The sequence below is a fragment of the Eublepharis macularius genome, chromosome 9 (genome assembly GCF_028583425.1).
Source record: "Eublepharis macularius isolate TG4126 chromosome 9, MPM_Emac_v1.0, whole genome shotgun sequence".
Lineage (NCBI taxonomy): Eukaryota > Metazoa > Chordata > Lepidosauria > Squamata > Eublepharidae > Eublepharis > Eublepharis macularius.
Genome location: NC_072798.1, coordinates 28081194 through 28106180, shown reverse-complemented (window position 1 = coordinate 28106180; position 24987 = coordinate 28081194). Strand labels below are relative to the sequence as shown.

Genomic DNA, 24987 nt, shown 5'->3' with positions numbered 1-24987 from the left:
CAATGAGAGTAGGATTAAAACTTTGTCCTGCTCAGTGATAATTTTCTCTCTCAAAAGTAGCTTCTGAAAACACTCTGCCATGGAGTTTATGTGAGTCTTTACACAACCTCCCCGGGCCAACTGCATCCGGTACAGCTTCCTGGTAAGAGATATAACAGACCCAGCAGTCTGCTGCAGATATATCTCTTTCAAAGTGTCCCAGGCTGCTTTTGCGCTGGTTTTATTAGCCACATGTACGAGCTGATCATCTCCCAGGCACAACACAATAGTGGCAAGAGCCTTCCTGTCTCTCACCTACTCTACAGGACTTGGCTGATCAGGAGGTGCATCCACACTTTTCCACAGCGACTCCCTGACGAGGTAGTGCTGCATCTTCAGTGCCCAGACGCTGTAATTACTGGAGGTGAGCTTGTCCACCGGCAGCCCCATCTGGACCTGTGCCATGCTGTTGTCTAGGACAGGAACCAGGGCTGGAACCAAAACAGGAACCTGGAGCTCTTCCTCCTCCTCCTCAGGCTCACCTTCGTGAGTAGACAGGTTTCTTTCCGTCTCCTCCTTCCTTGCTGAAGGTAGTAACTCCTGGCCTCTCTGTTGTCTTGCCTCTTGAATGCAGCTCACAGTTCACTGCCCTTGAACCCAGCACCACAGCTGTGGTCTGGGCCCATAACCCTGTCAAGGACATCTTCCTTGGTGTGGACAGCAATGCCGGGTTGCAGGAAACTGTTGCTATAGAGGCACACACACACACCATCCAAAGTGTATGACATTTATTTACAATGACTATATTACAAGTTATCACAAGACTGACTGGCATAAGGCTCTGCCAGACTTGTGTTACCAACAGAGGGCAAAACATAATAGTATTACAACCTTTAAGTACACAGTTGCTTAATCACAGGAGATTACACAAATTGCACCAATTAACCAATCATGGAATAGTTGCTGACTCACCATGACTGAGTCTAATTATCCTTGTGTATCACCTGATATGCAAATCATGTGACTTAGTACCTGTCAGGCTAGATCATTCTCATCTAGCCAGCTGTCACTGCCAGTAAACAGCTTCAACACCCCCCACCCCACTGCCTAGGTGAATGGTGGCAGGGGGACTGGTAACCCTAACTCTAGTGTACTAGATCCACTTGCTCCTCCTGCAATGTAACATCCTGCCATCATGTGTCAACAATGCCCTTCTACTCTGCAAAAATCACTATTGTAGTACACAACTGGTACTTTTAATGGATTCTGCAGGTGGTACGGCCTACCACGTGCCCCTTGGACCCGGGCCCGTCATGGCTGGTGAAAGCCAGTGTTGACGGGCTTCGGAATTCCTTGGAGGCGATTATAAACCTGTCCTTGAGCTCTGGGGTTTTTCCCAAGGCGCTGAAGGAAGCTGTGGTACGGCCTCTTCTGAAGAAATCATCACTAGATCCTGCTGACCTGCTCAATTACCGACCAGTTTCCAACCTTCCGTTTTTGGGGAAGGTGATTGAGCGGGCGGCAGAGAAGCAACTGCAGAATTTCCTGAAGGAGACCTCAGCCCTAGACCCCTTCCAGTCTGGTTTCCGCCCGGGACATGGGGTCGAGACATTGTTGGTCGCCCTCACAGACGATCTCCGCAGACATCTGGATCAGGGCGGATCAGCACTGCTGATTTTGCTGGATCTGTCAGCAGCGTTTGATACGGTCGATCATGAGCTTTTGACCCACCGCCTTGCCGATGTGGGGATTCAGGGGACAGCACTGCAGTGGCTGGTCTCCTTTCTCCACGATCGGGGACAGAGGGTGGCGCTCGGGGAGAGGGTGTCATCTCGTAGGCCACTGGTTTGTGGTGTGCCACAGGGAGCGATACTCTCTCCATTATTATTTAATATCTATATGCGGCCCCTCGCCCAGCTGGTGCGGAGTTTCGGGCTTGGGTGTCACCAATACGCGGATGACACCCAGCTTTATCTGTTGTTGGACGGGCAGCCTGGATCGGCCCCTGATGCCCTGGAGCGTGCTTTTGAGGCTGTGGCTGGTTGGTTGAGACAAAGTCGGCTGAAATTGAATCCCACGAAGTCGGCGGTCCTGTATGTGGGTCGTGGGGAGATGGCTTTGGGACCCCAGCTTCCTACACTTGGTGGGGCAGCACTTACACTGGCCCCGAGGGTTAGGAGCCTGGGGGTGATTCTGGATTCCTCCTTGAAGATGGAGGACCAGATCACTGCAGTTGCCAGGTCTTCCTTTTATTATCTTCGGCAGGCCAGGCAGCTTGCCCCTTATTTGTCTCCCCGTGACATGACTACAGTGGTCCAAGCAATGGTCACCTCTAGGTTGGATTACTGTAACGCGCTCTACGCTGGGCTTCCCATGGGCCTGATCCGGCGGTTACAGCTGGTACAGAATGCAGCAGCGCGGGTCATTGCTGGAGCACCGGTGTGGGAGCATATTACACCGGTGCTACGCCAGCTGCATTGGCTGCCAGTGGAGTACCGAATCAGGTTCAAGGTTTTGGTGTTAACCTACAAAGCCCTACGCGGACTGGGACCGACGTATCTGAGGGACCGTCTCTCACCATATGAGCCCCGGAGGACTCTCCGCTCTGGCGGAAAACATCTTTTAAGTGTCCCTGGCCCTAGGGAGGCCCGCCTGGCGTCGACCAGGGCCGGGGCCTTTTCAGTCCTGGCCCCGACCTGGTGGAATGCTCTGTCTTGCGAGACAAGGGCCCGGCAAGATTTGCTTGCATTTCGCCGGGCCTGTAAGACAGAGCTATTCCGCCAGGCATATGGCTAACGCCGGGCAGTGCCCGCCCCCCCCCGTGAAGGGGGGGTTAAACCATCACCCCTATGCAAACACAGAGGCATGTATGAACCACTGGGCAGCATGAATTGTTATATTTAATGTTTTTAAATGTTTTTAAATGTATTATTTAATGTTTTTAAATGTTTTTAAACATGTTTGTATTTGTTATCCGCCCTGAGCCTGCGAAAGCAGGGAGGGCGGAATATAAATATAATAAATTAAATTAAATTAAATTAATGTCCCTTTAGCCAATCATAATAAGAGACAGACGCGGAGTCCTGCAGATGAAGCAATCTATAACCGTTTATTAAACGATGGAAGAACGATGGTTACACAAAGAGTAAAAGCCCCCCTCATGTCCAACGCTCATCAAAGCTACAATAGCAGTACAAAGCAATTAATACCTTTTGGTTAATTATAATATTTGTTATTCTATTGGCTCAGAAAACACAGTGGCCCCCATTGGCTCAAGTGGGCGACCATCTCTCATGATACAAGTGTCTAAGGGTATTCTGATTTGAAGAAACAACTTAGAACAACAGCATAGTTATAGCATTACCCGATTGCTATTTCTTTATCTTATCTGTCTTTGGTTTTATCTCTGAAGGAACATCTTCCTTCCTTTCTCACGCATCTCTTTCATAGGCTTCTCATTCATGTCCATTCCTTTGGTCTATGTAACATTTAGTAATGGCACCCTGTTGTCACTTCTGGCAATCTTGTGGGCTTCAAGCGGAGAATATTTCTCTGGGTTCCATGGGAGAGAAATGCTCTCCTTCCCTTGGAATGTGCTTATAGTTACATTCAGTACCCCTTCTCCGCTTTGTGGTTTCCTCTCTCAGCCTTGAGAGGTTTTGCTAATCTAGCTAGCTTTCATTGCAACATTTTGCATGGACAGTTTCACAAAGGGGTATCAAGTAAGGAACAGGTGTCCGAAAACAAGCAGGTGCTTTATTAAGCTTATTAAGAGCAATCTAGCTGGTGGCAAGCTTCACAGTACTTTGATCTTACTTCTCACAGTGATTTACATGTATAAAATACATTCTGTTTTAGTCTTTTGTTTCAAGTTTCATTTTCTTGCAAGTTGTGTTACAAATACTACATTAGCTCCTGAGAATAGTAAAAGTGCATAACAGTGATAGAAGGCACATAAAGTCACATAAAATCTCTTTCATTGAATCCATTTCCCACACTATCTTCAGAAACAAGTTAGGGAAGGTTTTCATCTTCCAAGACATACTGTTGCAGATCTAAAGTTACTGTGCTCCTGCCGAATAATTTCACAGGGAGAATCCAACACAAAATTGCTCTATTAGGATTCATCAACAGACTCAACACTGTCTCAGGGTTCTTCACTCACTGTAGGTGCTACAGATGTCAAGTAGTTTTGCTTATCTTGCTCCACATTGTATGCTGCTTGGCTAGAACTAATTCAATGTGCATTTCTTTCAATAACATTTTTTTTAATTATGAAAAAACAGAATAGCACTTACTGTGATTGTTGTTCAATGATGTCTTCTGTGCAGGCACACATGGGACTGCGCATGTGCAGGCCTGCCAATCAGCAAAGTTCTTTAAAGCTGAAGTCCACTATGGGGTGCATGTCTCCACAGTGCACATTTGTGGCGTTTCCTGCCTAGCATGCCGCTGGGAGGCAGGGCCCCCTTACTCTCAGTTCTCCTGAGTCGCTAGCCCAAGGTAAGTAATCAACAGGCACAATGGGGCAGGAGGGAGGGTATGTGTGCTAGCACAGAAGGTGTCAATGAACAACAGTTATGGTAAGTGCAACTCTGTTTTCATTGTCTGTCTTCTTGTCAAGTCCCACATGGGAGACTTACAAGCTTCTTACCCTGGAGATGGGTATGATCTTTATTGGAAGAGTGAATGGAGTACTGCTTGTCCTACTGCTGATTCTTTTCTCTCCATCAAATCCAGGGCATAGTGCTTCACGAATGTATCCAAAGAGGACCATGTTGCTGCCTTACAGATGTCACAGATGGACACTCCTCTCATCCAAGCAGCTGATGACGCCTGGGATCTCGTCAATGTGCTTTCGCCTCCAAAGGACAAGGCAAGTGTGCTGTTATGTAGCATGTCAGCACAATCTCACTATGGATTGTGCTGTGGCTGCTTTCCCTTTTCTAGGGCCAACATAACAGATGAAGAGTTGTTTGTCCTTTCTGAAGGGTGTTGTGTGATCTAAGTAAAATAAAATCACTCTACGTATATCAAGCATGTGTAAGCCTCTCTCTGAGTCTGTGATAGGTGTGGGTAAAAACACTGGAAGTACTATGTCTTGAGATAAATGAAACTGACTTGAAATTTTTAGTCTAAATTTGGTACAAGTTCGTAGTACTACTCTACCCTGATGTATCTTAAGAAAGAGTGTGTCTGACCTGAGAGCCACTAACTCACTCACCTGTCTTGTGAACGTAATGGCCACTAGGAAAGATACTTTTAACAATAAGTATTTCAAGGCACAGCTAGCCATAGGTTTGAAGGGAGGTAACATAAGTCTTGCTAGTATCAACTGTAAGGACCATTGTGGTACAATTTTCTTGACAGGTGGGAACAGATTTTGTAAACCTCTAAGGAAAGACTTACAGATGTGATGTGAAAAGACTGCTTTTCCATCAATTCTAGGGTGAAGGGCTGATATGGCAGCTAAATAGACCTTGATCAATGAGTTAGAGAAGCCTTCGTCCTTGAGGGTTAGTAAAAATTCTAACACTTGTCATAATGGACAGTCAATGGGTCTAACACCTTTTGTTTAGCTCATGTGCTAAATCTGTCCCACTTAAAGCCACAGGATTTTCTGGTATTGTCCCTTCTAGAATTAAGGAAGATCTCTGCTACTCTGTCTGAGAGTCTCCCTGTCCTGTTATCTGCCAAGCTGTCAGCTTCAGTCTGTGTAGGTCGTGATACCATACTCCTTTGTCGCTGAGAAGGTCTGGTTCTGATTGGAAGGGAAACAGTGAGCCCTGAGAGAGGTGCATCATGTGTTGGAACCAAAGTTGTCTGGGCCAGTAGGGTGTTACTATGATTATGTTTGACTTGTCTTTCTGTATTTTGCTGATTGTCCTGGTAGTTAGGGGAATAGGAGGAAAGGCATAGAAGAGGTGTTCCTTCCAAAAAAGTTGGAATGTGTTCCCTAGGGAATTCTGATCTATGCCCCCACTTGAGCAAAACTTTGGTGCTTTCTGGTTTCCTTCTTTCACAAACAGATCTATATCTGGGTGTCCCCATTCCCGGAACACGTATTCTAAATATGTGTCCTTTAGTGACCACTCATGATTCTCTGTGTTGAGTCTGCTCAATTTGTCTGCCACTACATTTGTAGTGCCTGATATGTGTACAGCCTGAAGAGTTGTTTCCCATTTTGTTGCCCATTCCCAAATAAGTATTGCTTCTTCGCAAAGTATTCTGAACATGGCGCCTCCCTGCTTGTTTAAATAAAACATAGTGGTACAGTTGTCAGTCAGCACCTGTACTCTTTTCTGTTTCACGATTATCTGCGAAAGCAGGGCATAACGAATGGTTCTCAATTTGGGAACGTTAATATTTAACTCCTGTTCTTTTTTCTTCTGTGAAAAGTAGTCATCTGTTTTGGAAGAGAATAGTGTTTGCCCCTCAAATGGTAGGTCTTCTATCTTGGCTCTCATCTCTAGTGGTAGCGCAATTGTTTATAACCAAGAGTGCCTCCTAAGTACTAAAGATGACACCAGAGACCTGGCAGACGTGTCCAGTGTATTCTGTTCTGCATTAATTTGCTGTTTGGACAGCTTTAAGGCTCCTTCCAGTATCACCTTACCTAGCACTTTTTGGTCTTTGGGCAGTTTCCCAACAAAGGTGGACATTCAGTTCCATAGGAAGATCTGATAGGCCCCCATGATCGCAGTATAATTTGCGATCTTAATGTTGAGGGCAGATGAAAAGTAGAGCTTTCTGCCAAGGGTGTTCAGTTTTCTACTTTCTTTATCAGTAGGTACCAAGTGTATCCCTGTTGTCTTGTCCGCATTTCTTCAGTCACCAAAGATGACTAAATAGAAATGAACAGATGACCTCCCTCATTTTGTACAGCCCTTCAGACTTCTTGACTGTGGCATGTATTGATGCTGGTTTCTCATAAATGGGGTTCATGAGTTCCACAAAACCTTCAATGACAGGGAAATTGATATTGGCCATGCTCCCTGAGTCCACCACTGAAATTTCAATGTCAAGCGACCGAGCCATCTTGTGATCAACTCTGGACAGCAGTAATCATTTAAACATAAGAGAAACTGCAGGCAAGTAAAAAGAAATATGAAAAAGGGTGCCAAAAAATCTGCGCAGGGAAAAAAGTGATGACAGCAGTACTTAAATAGAAAAAGATCAGCACACATTGAGGAAGTCAGTAAAATACTAAAAGGAAAAAATGCATAAAAACAGCAACTATAAGATTCTTACCTTACCACAAAAGTTGAAGCATATAAAGCAAAGGTAGTAAGAAAGGGGAAAGTATTCCACTTAACTTCAACTATGCAGGAATACTTGTCCAATAAAAGAATGACATGAAGGTGTCTTTTGGGTGAAGGGGGGGGGGTTACTTCAAAAAACTATTTGAAAGTATACTGTCAAACAAAACTAACAACAACGTAAAAGGCTAACACAATGAACAGAAACAAAAGGATACTTTGTATAAATATGCCTTTAAAAAGAAACGAGTAAAAACAACAGGCAATCTAGCAAAGCATAATAAACAAAGTTGTTCCCATAACTAAACAGAGGTTACATAAATACATACATAAATGACTGTGATAATGAAAACCTTCCAGTTTGTTTCAGGATAGTTCTGATATAAGAGCAAACTATGATTTGAGAATGACCCCGTTTGCTTATAATCCTCCCTCCTTTCCCTGCTGATTGAATAAGTTAGTGACTTTCACTCTCACCATAGTTTTCTGTTACCTTCAAGTAGGTAAACTGAACTTTGCGCTTCTACAAATCTACACTTGGTAGTTCAAACATACAGAATATGAGCACATCTGGTATTGCAACAGAACTATCAAGTCAAGACAGAAGACATTAAACACAGTTAAAAGTCAACCTGCTAAAGTGTATAAACAAAACAAGGGCTGAATCCACATTACCTCCGCACATCCCGGTGTTGCACTAAATGTTTGCTAAACACCTGGAAGTATAGCGTCTTTCAAGCGTGATTTCTGAATCGCGCTAGAAAGACGCTATACTTCTGGGTGTTTAGCGAACATCTAGTGCAACACCGGGACGCGCTGAGGTAATGTGGATTCAGCCATGGACTTTGGAAAGCAAGAACATTCCTAAAACAGACATTGCATGATTAAGAAAATATGTCAACTACAACCAATAGAAAATTATATAAATATTTTGTAAATATTTACAGAGAGTGAGGGAATAGAAGTGTCTTATGTCTAGAAAGCAGAATTTTTTAAAAAGGGGAGAAAGGCCAAGGTGAAAAGGAAACAGACCAAGCAGAACAGGGGATATATTGTAGATTATTACAGAAAAGTAAACAAAGGAAAAATCTGAATGGATATAAGGACAAAAATATGTAAGCGTGGCAACTTAATAATGCAGGGTCTCCAGTGTTGTATTTGTGGATGTCATGGTGCCCGCCAACACCTTTCCTGACGCTCACAAAGTGTTTTTTGGAAAGTAGGTGAGACCAGATGGGGATTTGCCCAGCAGGGCTTCTGATTGGCTGTGCAGATTTTTAAACTGTTGCTTTCGCAGCAAGTGCCACCACAGCATAGGGATCTTCACCGCATGACTGAAGGTAAGCTGTGTATATGTGAGAAAATATTTTAAAATAATATGTTCATTTTAAAAGGCATTCTGCTAAAGAGAAATTCTGCTTGAAATGTTGAAGAGTTACTATTTATTAGAGTTATGCAGAATATCACTCCTCAGCACTTTTCAGTTGGCTCTTCTTCCTACAGCAGCCTTTTGGTGGTTTGATTTGCCTCCTGCAGCAGCCATTTTACAGTTCAGCCCACCATGGGGTGTCAGAATTCCATAGGTGTCCACAGGCTCAACAAAGTTGGGGACCCCTATATTACTACCACTATAGTATGCAATATGCCTTTACAAATTAAAAATTTGAGAGCCAAGATTCAAAATGTCACCCATTTAGATATTAAGGAATTTGAAATACTGAATTTGAACTGTTCATTCCAACGGATGTGAGGAAAGTGGTGACAATTAAATAGCACAATAAGCCATCTTCTCCCTCCAGCAGAGGGTCCCAATATTTTTTTAATTATCTTATTGGGTGAGTGTCGTCTTCCACAGCTCTTCCTAGGTAACAGTCAGCATACTAGCACACTCTTTTTTTTATCTGTGAAAGCCTATTTAAAATTCTACTGGAGCATGGAATACAGCAGACCCCCCTACACACACACACTCATGGTTTTGTGACTCACTATTTGACTTATTTGTAATCCCTAATGCAATCAGATGATAGTTTCCAAATTCAAAAAACGGTTTATCATGACACGATCTATATCCCTAAAGTACAATGTGTGCATCAGCCTAATCAAAGTTTATGTTCAATTTTCTATTTAATGCTAAAAGGAGTTGGGAATATAAAAAGGATAAATTCAAAATATACTCCTATTTTTCCTAACTTCCAACTTTGCACCAGTTCCCCACAGGAACTTCATAGATAAGCCTCATCCCTGCGAGCCTTTGGCCACAAACAATAAACTTACCTTACACATGAAAAAGTGAGACCAATGGTTACAGGCTCATTTGAGCTTCTTGCCAAATTAAACACATTCAGCAGAAAAATGACTTCCCTAAAACAAACAAAACATCTTTAAAAAAAACCCTTCCCTACTGATATGCATTATAACCACTCATGAATTGTTCCCATGCCCTCTTACTCTTTAATATTTTTACATATTTTATTTATTTAAAACATTTATATGTCACCTCTCCACCCAAATAGGGTCCCCAGGGTGGTGAACATCAAGGCATTAGAACCTTGAAACAGCATTTAAAATGTATATACAAATATTTAACAACACAATACAATTCATACAGACATACAAACACAACAGGAGGAGGGCCAGTAAGAGTTTACTGGGGGTACATCAAGCAAAGCATAGAAGTCTTCACTCATTGGCAGAAGATAATGACAGAGACAGATAAATCACTTCATTCAGGAATCCATGAAGTTGGCCAGCCACCATTCGTTCAGTCACCTTGCTCAAGCGCGTACACTTGAAACTGAATGACAGTTTTTTATCTTTCCAGGGTTCAGAGTAGGTTTCTTTAGAATGCACAAGCGCCTGCTTCAAGGCAGGGGCAACCATCCCCTCTCGCATGAGGCATTTACTATCTCCTGGACCCGGTCTGGGAGCCCCACCCCCTCAAATTTAAACAACTAGGAGGGGTGACAGTTGTATAAGCAGATGGTAGGTCTCGAACTTCCAAGATTCCAGACAACATCCTCAGACAAGCTGAAAGATATCCTACACAACTGGTTAAATCAGCACCCTGGGACTATTCAAGCCGGTCACTGCTACTGTAGAGCCCAAGTTGGATGCAAGAGATTTTATCTGCAAAGTGCTTAGCAAAATGATCACAGAGGGCTCCACAGCAGTTCCCCATCTCCCATAGTCCCGAACCCAACAGGCCCTGACCACTCGGAAGAATTCCCCAGTTCTGTACGGTGAAGATGCAATGGTGGTAGAGAACTATGGTTTCTTTGCCACCATCATCAACACAGAGTATGCTTTCAAATGATCTCTGGCCCGTGTCTTGTTTAATTCATCTCAAGTCTTTCTCCACTGTCGCGCTACGGATGAAATGTACCTTTACATATTAAAAACGTTAGAGTCAAAATTCAAAACATCACCAATTTAGATATTAAGGAATGTGAAATATTGAATTTGAACTGTTCATTCCAATGGATGTTAGGAAAGTTATGACAATGAAATAGCATGATAAGCCATTTTCTCCTTCCAACAGAGGGTCCCAATATTTTTATGAATTATCTAAACTGGTGAGCATCTTCTTCCACAGCTCTTCCTAGATAACAGCCAGTATACTAGCAAATTCTCTTTTATATCTGTGAAAGCCTATTTAAAAATTCTACGAGAGCAGACCTCGCCCTGCACACATGCACACACTCTTGGATTTGTGACTCACTAACACAAAGCCAGCTAGGGCTGCACGTTTCATCCTACAACTTACCAACATAATAATGGCATTCAGCAAAAAATAACAGGTTTGGATTGTTTCTGTGTTGACCAAGATTGATTGTGCATAATGAAGTCGAAGAGGCATAATTCCACAATCAATCAAGATTTCTGCTGCTCAAAATGCAAGGTTTTCTTACATGACCAAGATTTACCTCCTGATTCAACCATGATGTACACTGCTAGCAAGAACGCACCTCTGTGCAATACTATATATATGCAAAAAGTCAGCATGGTGAGACTCCATATTTTCTAGCTGAAGTTAAAACTCCAAGGCAAAGTCCCTGAGGGCACCATAAATGATTGCCTCAGATCTCAAAGTCATGTCAAGACAGACTTGTGACCTCCCCCCCCCCCCCGATCATCTCTATAAAATGACCAATTATTCTCACATTATGGCTCAGAATGACCAGTTCTTCTGACCACTGAAACCTCTCTCAAATACTCTGGAGACATCCCCTCTTAACTCATAACACAATGGTGCCTCTTATCTTGATTTAATAAACAAGAAAAAAATCATCTCATGACCCCCTTAGGCTGCCATTGTCACCCCCTTTCCAAACACACAACCAAAAAGTCAAGTCCTTCAGATTAGGCTAGTGGATCCAGAAGGCTACTCCCAACATCTCACTGGTTCTTCTTGGGCTTTGAGGTTGCTTCTGCTGCTTGTTGCTTCCCTCTCTACAGCTCCCTAATTTGCTCCCTCCCATTAAACTGTTTCTATTCTCCTTTAGCCCAATCCTCCTCTTTGAGCTCCACTCAGGATTCCTTCCACACTATCCCTGTGCCACCCTGCATAAACATGGCAACATTAACCCCTTTCTTTGCAACTCCCTTCTCCCTCTATAGGTTTGTCAATTTCATAGCATAGCATAGCTTTTTGATCCCCTTCCTACAACATCAGGCCAACTCCTCCACTACCCCCTTTCCCCACATGCTTTCCATCACTTTCCCTCCTCCCTGGGCACATTATACACACAGTATACATGCAACCACACATGGGGAGGGGATTGCAGTTTTTTTACTACAAGAGAAGGGTCCATTTAACCTGTTCCCATTTTACTATTTTACTATTATGTGTAGGTGTTATCCAGAAATGTTACTTTTCTAAACTGAAAGATAAAACTGTTTATTCTTCCTTTACTTCTTCTGCCTACTTCTTCATAGTAAATAAAATTGGTTCTTTGAGCAAGGAACTAGAAGGTGGACGCAAACATGCACACACCCACACACCCACACCCACCCACATCCTGGAAATTCAAATTCAAAAAAATCGGGGATTTCTGAAATCCAGGATTCTCTGATCTGGTTAAGGCAGATCAGAGGGATTACTTTAATAATCTCCCAACAAGAACTACCTGTCTCACTTGATAAGGACACACATTCGTGGCTAACTATTTATCTTTTAACTTCAAACACCACGCAAGGTTATTTACATATAAAAACTATTAGTACATTCTTATTTCTTTTTATCTTAACAACGTCTATTTCAAAATAATGATTACAAATTTCTCATACATGTGGATATATTTTGGCCTCCCACCAATCTTTGAGCTAACTATATCTTCTTTTCTGTGAAGCTGGGACATTCTTGCCATTCACAGATGCTTCTGCACCTGGGCCTCAAGAGATAGTATCTACTGATATGGGTTAGATAGCTTCTAATCTACACAAGGCCATATAATCTTGTTACCTCTTTGTACCCTGCCTCCTCCAAGGCCATTCTTTTTTAGGTCTCTAAACTCCCTTTTTGGTATATTTAGTTGAGGAGTTGGGCTAGCTTTGTTTCTGTATGCAACAACAGTCTCTATAACCTTTTTGGTCATGTCCAACAAATATTCCTCTATATTTCTGGTCATATCCATGACACCCTTCTCCCACCAAAATGCAACGCCCCTCAACCCTGCCAGTTGGCAGGCAGTTAAATGGCCAAACTCCTCCCCCACCCCCAGCATTCCAATCCAACATTTGAAAGTGATTGGCTGAGGCTCCTGGAGGGTGGAGGGTGGATGAAACCGTCCATCACAGGTAGGTTAGACTGAGAGTGTGTGAGTGGCCAAAGGTCACTCCGCAAGCTTCTACAACAGAGTGAGTCTCTAAATGGGGTCTCCCAGATCCTAGTCTGACACTGAAACTACTGCATCACACTGCTTTTATGGACAGTTGTTGATTTCATTTTATCTGCAGTTTCTTTGTTGTGTTTATGATCATTGTTTAATCTGCTGTAAACACGTTTCAGCTCTAGGCAGGCAAAGTATAAACTTTATAAATAAATATGAATATTCTCTCAGTGAGATGTGATTATCATGGGAAATTTATACATTCAGGTGTCAGATCCCAGGCCAGTGGCATCGGAGCCTGAGTGGGGAGGGTCCTCCAGTTTGGCCCCTGGGTCAGGAGGGGTTAGGGGTAGTCCTCAGAATTGGAGTGAGGAGGAGGGTTTACAGCACCCTTGCACCCTCTCTCCCTCCACTGGGGTCAGTTTCTCCACTCTCTCTGTCCTTCGTACTTGCTCCCAGCTCCTCCTCACCAGCCATCCCCATCTTCCCTCCTGCCCCCTCCCCCAGGCTTCACCCTGTCTGGTTGCCTCCCTCTTCCCCCTTCCTGATGGATGGTTGTCCTGGCCTGTCCAGGCATTCTTGCAGCCAGCCACCACCACCTGCCCTGCCCCAGCTTCTAAAGTTCCACTGCAGGACAGGGCTGGCTGGTCCACACCCCTCCACTTGGCCCAGTGTTGCCTGGGCCCCTCTCTGTTCCTCCCCACCCCCCCTTCCTCCACGTAGCAGTGGGGTGGGGTTGCCCCAGGATCTGCTTCCTCAGCTAGGCCTGCTGCGGTAGGCCCTGGCACGGCAGCCTGCATTCAGGCAGCCTCGCCTCACCCTCACACCCCTGTACCTACCGCAAGGGCCTGGGGTCGGGTGGTGTTGGCCAGCCCCATCCCGGCCATGGCAGCATCAGGCAGCTCTGGCTGGCCCCTGCCACTCCCAGCGGTATCAGGGCAGCGGCGACCCTCAGCGGCTCCAGGCCAAGCCACACTGCTCCAGTGGCCTCCATGGTTTCCTTGCTGGGTGTTGGGCTCGTCACAGCCTGCCTGGGGCCTTCTGGCTGCCTCCCAGCTCACTGAGAAGGTAAGTCCAGGAGGGGCTGGGCCACCGGACCTGGACACGAGGTTTCTAAATGATGCATATGAATGCCTCAAATCACCCTTAAGTACAAGCTAACTGTGTCTGCCTGCATACTAGTCAGTACTGATACACATCTATTACTTTGGAAGAATGCATTTCCCTCTTCGAGATACTACACAATGACAATGTTGTGTTAGTCAACTTGCAGCAGAAAGACAAAGAATGAAACAAGAAAGATGGTTAAAAGCTTCTGAGTAAAAGTGGCCATATACAGCAGATGGGGACCTCTAATTCCTGCATCACCTCAGACTGGTGATTGGAAATGGATCTTAAGATGAGCAGTAGGGTTGCCAACTCCAGTTTGGCAAATTTCTGGGGAATTTGGGTTGGGGCTTGGGAATGGCAGAGGGGATGTTATGTCATCAAATCCACAATTTGAACTTTCCATTCCCTCCATGGGACCTGATCTCTGTAGTCTGGAGACCAGTTATAATTCCTGAATTCCTGACACCACCTTGGCGTTGGGATCCCTAATAAGTATGACTGTATTTTCTTAAATGTTCTCATAATAGTGTGTCAGAACTCAGTTGAGTCAGCACGATATACCACATACTGAGAAACAGTTGTGATTTGTGGAAGGGATATAAGAACAGTCTATAGATAATTGACAAGTGTCATACAGCAAACAGAATATGGCCAAGCAGGAAATTACTGCGCAATGTGACTTAAACTACAAAAAGTGAATCCAGACACAGCGCAACTAAAGTCCTTTCCAGCTGCATAAGAAATGCACACAGCAGCATCTGTTCTCTTTCATCCTTTCCTACCATTGTCTTTACTTGCCTTCCCCTCCAATTCTTTGCCTTAGGAGCAGGGATCCATTCAGTTTTTGCTTATGAAATTCAATGCACTATAGATACACTAACGCACTGCTACATTTATTATTATATTAATTATGCCATATGAGAAGCAAAAATAAAAGGTGGCAGAAATAGAATCAGAATTCTGAATGCAGCTTTTCAGTGACTTGCACACAGTGACAAAGAGACCTATTATAATAAGCTGTGCAAAGATACAGAAGAAAACAACAAAAAAAGAAGAGACCTTTTTCACAAGAGCCAAGAAATCAAAGGGAAATTCAAACCTCGGATAAAGATGCTGAAAGATCAGCACAGAAATATATTATCTGATCAAGACAAAATAAAGAAAAGATGGAAATAATACACTAATGAACTATACAGAAGACATGAAAGGATGACAAGTACCTTCAAAGAAGAATCTTTTGATGAAGAATGAGCAATGTTAGAAAGTGAACTGAAAGCTGCACTCAAAGCAGTTGGGAGAAACAAATCACCAGGAGTAGATGAGATATTAATAGAGCTACTACAAGCTACAGAGACTTAGTCAAAAATATACCAACAAATATGGAAAACAAAGCAATGGCCCACAGGCTGAAAATGTTCAATCTATACTGCAATTCCAAAAAGATAAAAGGAGACATCAAAGACTGCAGCAACTATCAGACCATCACATTAATTTCACATGCAAGTAAAGTGATGCTCAAAATTTTACAACAAAAACTTACCATATATGGAACAAGAAATGCTGCCTGTACAAGCTGGATTCAAACTATAGCAAACTATAGATTGACTAAGGATAGACTGGATATTCTGCTAGTCTATTGGCCACATAGTTCCCCTGTAAACACCCTCTCTGAGCTGGCAGAGACGCTCTCAGACTTGGTGCTGGAGATACCTAGACTGGCAGCTCTGGGTGACTTCAACATCTGATGGACCATTACTTGATGAAGTCAAGGGTGAATATGGCCCTGACATCCCACAAAATGAGAGGCCCAGCTAAAATGGTCTGCCCACGAAGGCTCATGGATCCTTCTGGATTCCAAAATGCTTTGGGAGATTTTAGAATTCCAAACACAGGCTCTGTTAAAGTGGTGGCAGAAGCATGGAACATGAAACTCCTTGAAGCTATCACAAGATTGCTCCTTGCCAACTTCTCCCACCCTTGCAGCAGAAGCCAGCCCCATGGTTCAAGCAGAGCTAGGTAATCTAAAGAGGGCTGGAAGATGTCTAGAAAGACATTGGCAGAAAACTCATGCTGAATCAGATAAAGTATGCTACAAAGTCTATTGGAAGACCTATGAAATAGCAGTTATTTTTCTGCAATCATTGCATCAGCTGGTTTGCCTCCATCCCAACTGTTTATGACATCTCAACATCTTTTGACTCCTAAATCTGAACCCCCATTGGCTCAAGAACAAACAAATTGGACAAAGAAGAAAGCTGACAAGAAGAAAATTGATTAATCTGAAATGCAGTATTCAACAGGAGTTTTATGGATACCATGGACAGTCAAGAAGACAAATAAGTAGGGGCATGTAATTTGGTATTCTTGAGCTGAAAATATATCTGAAAAATATCTACTTGATATTATTTAAGTATATCAAGACATATCTGTCTTATTTGGGTATTTTCAGATAAACCTTTATTTACATTCCAGAAGGATCCCAATAGATTCGGGAATATCTGGGAATCTTATTTTAAAGATTGCAGTAGCTTGTCCCCCCCCCCCCCCGCAGACTTTCCAGGCTTTCCACGCAACAGGAGGAGGGGGAAGGCAGGAAGCTTTACTGTGTGTTTATTTCAGCGTTGTTTGCTTGCCATATGCCATTGCCAGGTCTGGCTGCTTCCTTGGTATTAACTGCCTTGCTAGGTTGGATGCTGGGATTCTCTAGTTTGATGTTGATCCTGTTGGGCTTCCATTGAACCTGGGTTCTGCCTGGAATCTTTGAGTGACATTGATTCTGTTGGACTCGTAACAGTGTCCATTGCTTCAGTTTGGTTCTGCTGGGACTCTCTGCTTTCACATTAGTTCTGATGGAATTCTCTGGTTTGGTGTTGGTTCTGTTGGGCTTTGTTGGTTCTGTTTGGATTGGGAGGCTTTTGGTCATTGGTTGTTGTTGTATGTATGGCTAAGGCTTTCTGTGTACTGGAGAATCCCTTGGATTCCCCCCCCCCCACAGGAAACAATGGAGAGTGGCTGGGGTCAGAGGCCTGCAGAATTAGGCCATTTGGTCCAATTCTCTTTAAAATTGGGAGTTTTTTAATGGACATGCAGGAATAGGTTCCTTCAGATTTTAGTGCAGTTTGCTTGGAAAATGGCTCCTCCAGCCCTCCTGAAAAATTTCTCTCATAGGTAATAATGGAACTGAATATATTTGGCATTCTGAATAAAACCTGGATCTGAATACTATATTGGTATTTTTGGATCCAAATATTGGTAATACTGAATATATATGGCATTCCAGATACTAGAATCTGAATAATATCATTTTTTTAGTGTGTATCCCTGTAAATAAATGGATTCTAGATCAAATCAAGCCAGAATTTTCCCTAGAAGCTAAAATGACTAAACTGAGGCTTATCATATTTTGGTCACATCATAAGAAGTCAAGACTAATTGGAAAAGACAATAATGCTAGGAAAGATGGAGGGCAGTAGGAAAAGAGGAAGACCCAACAGCAGATAGATTGACTCAAAGGAAGTCATGGCCTTAAGTTTGCAAGACCTGTGATAGGACGTTTTGGAGATCATTATTCATAGTGTCACCATAAGCTAAAGTGCCTCAATGGCACATAATGCACACATATATGCCAGGCATCTGTAGAAAAGTGAGAAGTCAAAGGAACAAGACATCAAAAGAAACCAAACTTGCTGAGTAATCTAGAAAGGGCTGGAAGAGATCTAGAAAGATTCCAGCAGAAAACTCAACACTATATCTGATAAAGCATGCTGTAGATCCCACTGGAAGACCTATAAAGCAGTGGCGATAGCAGCAGAGAAACTCTTTCGCTTTCCACAAACTATGAGTAGACTATACTACTGTGTAATGTCTGTTGCTGTAAGAATTCTCCTATTAGGTAATTTCTGCATCATTTAACATGGCATGCTTATGCTTTGTTTCAGCACTGTTTTAGCTCTGCATCAGATTTCTGCTCGTTTTCAAATTTTCTGCTAGCCACACCCTATTGCTTTGTTTGTTGGATGTCCCAGCTGTAGATCATATTGACTTACACTATAAAATCTGCCTTGAGTCTCAGTGAGAAAGGTGTGTAGAATGAATAAACAAACAAATAAACAAATAAATATGTTTTAATATCTACCAAAAAATCAGCATGTTTTTCAAGGATCACTAAATATAGGTACCCAAGACAGTCTCAGTCAAGATATATAAGTAGCTTAGAAAAATGTCTGAAAGCTACTGAGGCATCTTAGGACTAGAAAAGAGAAGAATGGGAGGTAATGTTACCATAGTGGCAGAGAGCCTACACTGCTTCTACATAGCTATGATATTGAAGAGATGTTGCATCAGAGACTGAATGACTTCCATTTCACTAAGGACAAAAAAAGGAACATATGTTACTGGTAGAATTTTAAAAGCAATTTTGAAAAGAAAGAGGCATTACACTTGAAAATTATGTTGTGTGCATAAAACTGCCTAATAACTAACTTAAGAGTCTCAGAGGGTATTGCAAATACTGGGAGTATAACATGGACACAGTAACTTCTTTCAGATATATACACATAATATGCATTTTAGCCCAATCATTTTGGACTCATTCTGAGGGGCTCAAAAGTATTAAAGGAGAGTGCATCTCCACTCTTCAAATCTGGATTTGTCCACCTGAAGAAGTGACTTTACTGTAATTGGTTACAAGAATTCAAGACTATTCCTTCTCATAAATGATACCACAGGATTCTCTTTAAAAACCATTTTAGGTTACATCTACCATGGAAAAGGTAGCCGGCTCAAGGCTGACTCAGCCTTCCATCCTTCCAAGGTTGGTAAAATGAGTACCCAGTTTCCTGGGGGTAAAAGTGTAGGTGACTGGGGAAGGCCATGGCAAACCACCCCGTTAAAAGTCTGCCAAGAAAACATCATGAGGCAACGTCCCCCCATGGGTCAGTAATGACTGGGCGCTTGCACAGGGGACTACCTTTACCTACCATGGAAAAGAACGTAAATATGTACACTCAGTGAAAGAAATTAAAAACAGAGAAACTAAAAGAGCAAAAAATATACACCACTTCAGCATTTTCCTTAAGCCCACAGACTTCTGTCTGTTTTCCCCACCAAGCAGCCACAAACTTGGCTGTCACAAAGAACAATGCAACCCATCTACTCCTCAGCATTTTTTAACAGTGGCACTCAGTTGGGAAAGCTAGAAGACACCAATGTGGAAGAAACTGAGAACTTTCTCAATAGAGACAAAGAAGCGTCCTCTAAAAGTATTTAAGAAAGCCTGCGAGTGAGGTTCCTTAGTGTATCTCACCAAATGCAACACACTGGCCTTTTGCTCCAGGAATCCCTTAGAATATAACAGAGGAACAGACTACAAGACACCACAGTTCTCATTTTTCTTTTGGAATACTGATCTAGTGGTCCCAGCATCTTCAGAGGTAGTGCCTGTACTGCAGATAATAGCATGGGCCAGAAGACAATTAAGACAAACAGCTTGACCAAGAGTCATTAAGGATCTGTGGCTCTCAGACCAAACATTCCCTGGGACTTCCTGCCTCACACTTATTCTAACACAAGGATGCCTTGCGTAAACAATGGGTGTCGCGGTCATTCGCCGTTTCCTTGCAACAGCGAGGATCACAACATTCAATATTTTCAAGTCCCACAGGTTCTTTATACAGCAGCATCAGTCCCAGCTCTTGGAAAGACTTCCTTTTCCCACTTGAGAGTTTTACGCTCCTACAAGATAGTTTCAGGTGGGAAGCCGTGTTGGTCTGCAGTCAAAGAACAAGATCCGGGTCCAATAGCAGCTTAAAGACCTACTAGATTCCCAGGGTATGAGCTTTTGAAGGGAGCTTTGACTATCAGAAATCTAGTTGTTCTCTAACGTGCTATTGGACCCGGCTCTTGCTTTACGGTGGTAGAGACATCTAGACATCGCCCGAGCACTCTTTTCTTTGGGGCTACCTATTCCCTTTCCCTGTTGCATCTGGGCTGGCGTCTCTGTAACCCACAACCTCCCCCTTCCACACGTTCTGGATCTGATGAATTGCTCCCAGGAGCTCAGGCCACACAGCCCAGCCTCATATGCTGGTTTACTCGCCAGGCAGCCCCACCGTGATCAATGAGGCTACTGCCCAGGAGAGCGTGCCTGTGGCCGGGCAGCCTGGAATATCTTCTCGGCTGTTCGCCAACAATTCCCCTCCACGGTCCTGACCCGCAATGGCCCCCTGGTCAGTTTTTGGAAGTCCACCCAGCGCCTCCTATACGGCGGGCTTCTTGCAGCGCCTGCTGAACCGGCCACCTCCGTCCTGCTGCGAGAGGGACAAAGGGCGACCCTTCCCCGCACGCTTCCCCTCCCCAACGGGCTCCCCTGACAAAGAACCTCTCCCAGGCGCGCTTCGGCCCGGGACCTTCCCTTTGTCGAGCGCTCCCGGCCAGGGACTCCAGTTTCGCATTGCCCGACCAGCCGGCAGCGACTTACCCGGGTTGCAGTGCAGCGGCGAGGGCGGCGCGGAGCCGGGCGAGGACGGGGCCGGCTGGAGGAGCGGCGGCGGCGGCGGCAGGGGGGAGTCTTTGGGGCCGCCGCCGGGCGAGGCGGGCGCGGCGGGCGGGGGCAGCATGAGGTAGCGGTGCGGTGCGGGCAGGCAGCGCCTGCAGAGCGAATGGAGGCAGGGCAGCAGCTTGGGCTGCCTGCTCTGGATGTGCTGCCCGCACACGCCGCAAGTGTCCAACAGGTTGAGCGGCGCCTCGCCGTTGGTCCGCTCCGCGGGGCCTTGTCGGCTCTCCGCCTCGTTCTCCCCACCCATGGCGACGGGACCGGCGCGGCCAGGCTGGGCATGAACAGCGGCGCCCCCTCCCCCGTGGCTGGCTGAGGAGGGAGGCAGCCACGGCCCGGGGCGCTCCCTTGGCCCCGCCGCAAAGCCAGGGGGCCGGCCAGGCTCGGCGGCAGCGCTCGGCAAGGCGAAGGGGCTGGCCGCGCCAGGAGCGCGACGGGCTGAGGGCCGGCCTGGGCGAGGATTGGCGGGGAGGCGGCCGGCTGGCAGGCTCCGGTCCGCGAAGTCCGGTCTCCGGGCAGTCTCGCTCGCACAGAGCCCACCTCCCCGGCTGCGAGCGGGTCCCGCGGCCGCGAGGGTGGGACTAGAGGCGCGCGGGGAGGGGCCGAGCATAGGCGTTGAGCTCTGCTGCTGGGCGCGCTGGTGCGCTGCGCCGTAGCAGCGGCAGCAGGAGGCGGGCGCCCGCTTGTGCCAAGGCCATGGCCTGCACGGCTACGTTGGCCCCCTGCCTGGCAACTGGGCTGCTGCGCCTTGGCAAGTGCCTATTCGCTAATAAACTGAAGCCTCCCTCACGCCCGCTTCTCAACCTCGGGAGGCATTCGGAGGCTTCCTTGCAGCCGAGGGGACAGTTCCATTAAAGCCTGGGCGGGTGTACTAAAAACCAATGACAGAAATGCCCATTGGAAACAATGGGAGCAGCCAGAGGGCCCACTGGATAGACCGAGAACAGCGACTGCTGATTGTCTTAGATGGGCTGCGTTGGAATACTCTGAAGTGCTGCGATGGTGCAAATAAAATGCGGAACGGATCCAAAGGAAACCAGGGAATGGGTCGAGCATGGTCTCTGCCTCTGGCTCAAATGACAGTCCCGGGGAGTAGAATGACAACCCTGGAGTGAAATGCTCCCCCAGCCGTCTCTAAACACAGCAGGGCAAGCTGCCTTTAGCAATACATAAGGAAACTGTTTTGCACAGTATCTGTGCAAGAGTTCAGAAAGCCCCATTGCCCCTTTACATTCAGGAATATACACAGCTTGTGGTTGTTGTGGGTTTTCCAGGCTGTATTGCCGTGGTCTTGACATTGTAGTTCCTGACGTTTCACCAGCAGCTGTGACACTGAGAGATCTCTTGTCTTTTGGTGCTACACCTCTGAAGATGCCAGCCACAGCTGCTGGCGAAACGTCAGGAACTACAATGCCAAGACCACGGCAATACAGCCTGGAAAACCCACAACCGTCGTTCTCCAGCCGTGAAAGCCTTCGACAATACATACACAGCTTGTGTTTCATGTCTGATGTCAATCCTAGAATGGATTATGTTCTGTTTCAGCAATCCTTCAACCCTCTAGTGGATCCTTGCTAATACTATGTCTCTATAAATTTGTATTCATCTACCCTATGACATCTTTTATGGAAATGTTCTTGACACTGTATGGAAATGCCTACCCTTGTCCTTGCTACTGATTGTACGGATCTCACACTATGTAATCCGCCTTGAGTCTCTGTGAGAAAGGCGGACTATAAATGACATAAATAAAATAAATAAAATAAAAATCTTGACTATGAATGGGGGAATATTCAGATCTCTGAAGGAGAAGCTGCCATGTAAAAGAAAAGAATCTAGGAGGAATGAGGCTGTAGGTAGCTGCACTGGTCCAAGAAAAATCCCAAAACAAAAACATCATATCTTTTATTAGGACCAATCAAAATTACACAAAACAGTGCGTAAGCTTTCCTGTTCTCTAGGACCCTCCAACAGACTGGAAGTTGAAAAGGGAGGTGGTGGTACATTCCAGACCCTGCTATTAATTAACTAGCATAAGACCTTGAAATCGTAGCCTGAAACATCTCTCATCTCTCACATCAAGCCTGATGAAGAGTTCTCGAGAACTCAAAAGCTTATACACTGTTTTTTGTCCTTTTGATTGGTTCTAATACAAAGTAGCTTCAATTTTAGGGGAAAGAATGCGTATTTCAGTTTCTAACAGTACTGGAATTTTATTAATTTGTTTCACTACTCACACGTTTGCTTGGTTTTAGGGTTTCGGCTTCTGAAAGGACAGTTTTATATTTGGTTGCTTTTATGAGTTTTATATTGTAATGTTTATGTTGTGGTTTTAGTTGATATTTTATTATTAACTTCAATACATCCTCTGTATTGAATGCTGTTTTGCTGTTACTTGCTGTTTTATTTTTCTTTTATATTTCATAAGCTAGTTCTTACAGAGAGTTCGGGATTTAATAAAAGAGTATAAGCTCTTTTATTAAACTAATATTCTTATACTACTAACAAGAGCAGATGCTTGATAATTTCCAATGGTCCTTCAGAAAATGAATGCATTCCTATAGTCATTTAGAAGGAACTACATCCTAGTCGTTCTCTGTCATTTTTCTTAGCTGCCTTTATGCCTTGGCTGTGCTGTGAAAGATACTCCTTTCTCTATATTTTTCGTGTCTGCCTCTAAATCTAGTTATTTCTTGTATATGACATGGAAGGAAAACAGAAAAACCAAGTGAGAAGAAGTAAAAACTTCTGAAGTTGGAAGCAGGAAAAACTTCAAAGTTTACTGACCTATTTATTGGTCAGTCCTGCTGGCCTTGAAAGTGATCATTCTGTGTCACAGACATTAGCAGAAGGAGCACAAGATGACCTAAAAGCTTTGAGACCACGTCTCAAAGTGCATCCTAGTACACGTGCATTGGAAGAAAACAAAAAGAGAGGCCAAACATTGGAACTGAGATTTCTAAGAAGAATAAGTTGATATTTCTGTGAAGCAAAAAGAAAAAAATTCAGTTCTCATACAAATCAGCCCCCTGAAGATGGGCCATTTTCATACTGCTTACCCGATTGTGCAAAACTCCCAGAATGACGTGCCTTCCTGGCACTATTTCCTGCAATAACCGGAGTTATGACGAGAAATCGTGACAGGAAGGTGTGTCGTTCCGGGAGTTTTGCACAATCGGTAAGCAGTGTGAAAATGGCCATGTTTGTCTTCAACTTTCCTCTAGAAAATGTTTTTCCAAGAAGAGATGGACCTCAATTGCTTTGGCTTTCATACCATCCATACTGTTGGGATGGTATGAAGAGTTGGGAAGCATGTTTGCCACCTAATTCATGAATACAAGTATAGCAGTCATTATAATTACTGTGCAAAGCCTCACATTCAAAGCACAAAGGTATAGAACAATGGAGAAGAGATGAAATTAAAAGCGATGGGCAACTATTGGAAATGAACTTATTAAACTAATTGGGAAAGGAGAATTAGCTTTTAGGGGAAGTACCACTGAAATTACAAATATACTGAATGGCCCACAAGGCCATGGGAATGTTTTTTAGAATTCCTCATACCGCTCAGCAATTATGACCCAGCGTTAAAAAGAAAAGAAAAAAAGGTTACCCTTCCAAGATGTCAACAAAAGAAGTACCCAAGTACAAAGAGAGACAAGTGAACGTGGAGAAATATTGAACACCCAAAAATTAAAAATCGAGAATGTAATGAAATGGCAAAATCTCAATATCCCTATGATAAGACACAATCTTACAGCCAGTTTGTCAGTAGCAGCAAAAACAGTGATAGCCTCACATTGGAATAAACAAACACCTCCATCAATAGACCAATGGTTCTCAAAATTATGGGACCATTTTATCATGGAAAAAATAGCAGACAGTCTACAACAATCTAACATACATCGTAAAATAAGCAATATTCTATTACAAATGGTTACCTTTTTTTGACTATGTCACCAAAAATGAAGTGCAAACTCCAAACCAGCTATACCAAATAATTCTCAACTCATAAAACCAAACAAATGTGAAGGTATCACACTGTCAAAATCAATATAATTAAAAATTTAAGAAAACAAAAAGAAACAAAACATCATCAATGTTAGAAAATTGGGTTCTATGTATATAGTTAATATAGTAAAAAAGTTAATATAGTAAAGTTTGTTTTGATGCATGTTCTTTTTCATAAGTATCTTTATAACTATTGTATGTGAAAATAGAAAAGAGTCCAGTAGCACCTTTAAGACTAACCAACTTT

At 44.0% G+C, this 24987-nt stretch overlaps 1 protein-coding gene across 3 annotated transcripts in view; it reads right to left on the bottom strand.

Moving 5' to 3' along the window:
- TRIM24 (tripartite motif containing 24) overlaps positions 1–21231 on the bottom strand; it is a 75737-nt gene extending 54506 nt beyond the window's left edge. For 2 of the 3 annotated variants that reach the window (XM_054988920.1, XM_054988921.1), the window contains exon 1: positions 20655–21064. In XM_054988920.1, the coding sequence (XP_054844895.1) occupies positions 20655–20979 (325 nt within the window). In that variant the 5' untranslated portion in view covers positions 20980–21064. Of the gene's footprint in view, positions 1–20654 lie in introns of all 3 variants that reach the window. The other variant, XM_054988922.1, reaches the window with a different exon arrangement.
- Positions 21232–24987: the final 3756 nt, after the last annotated feature.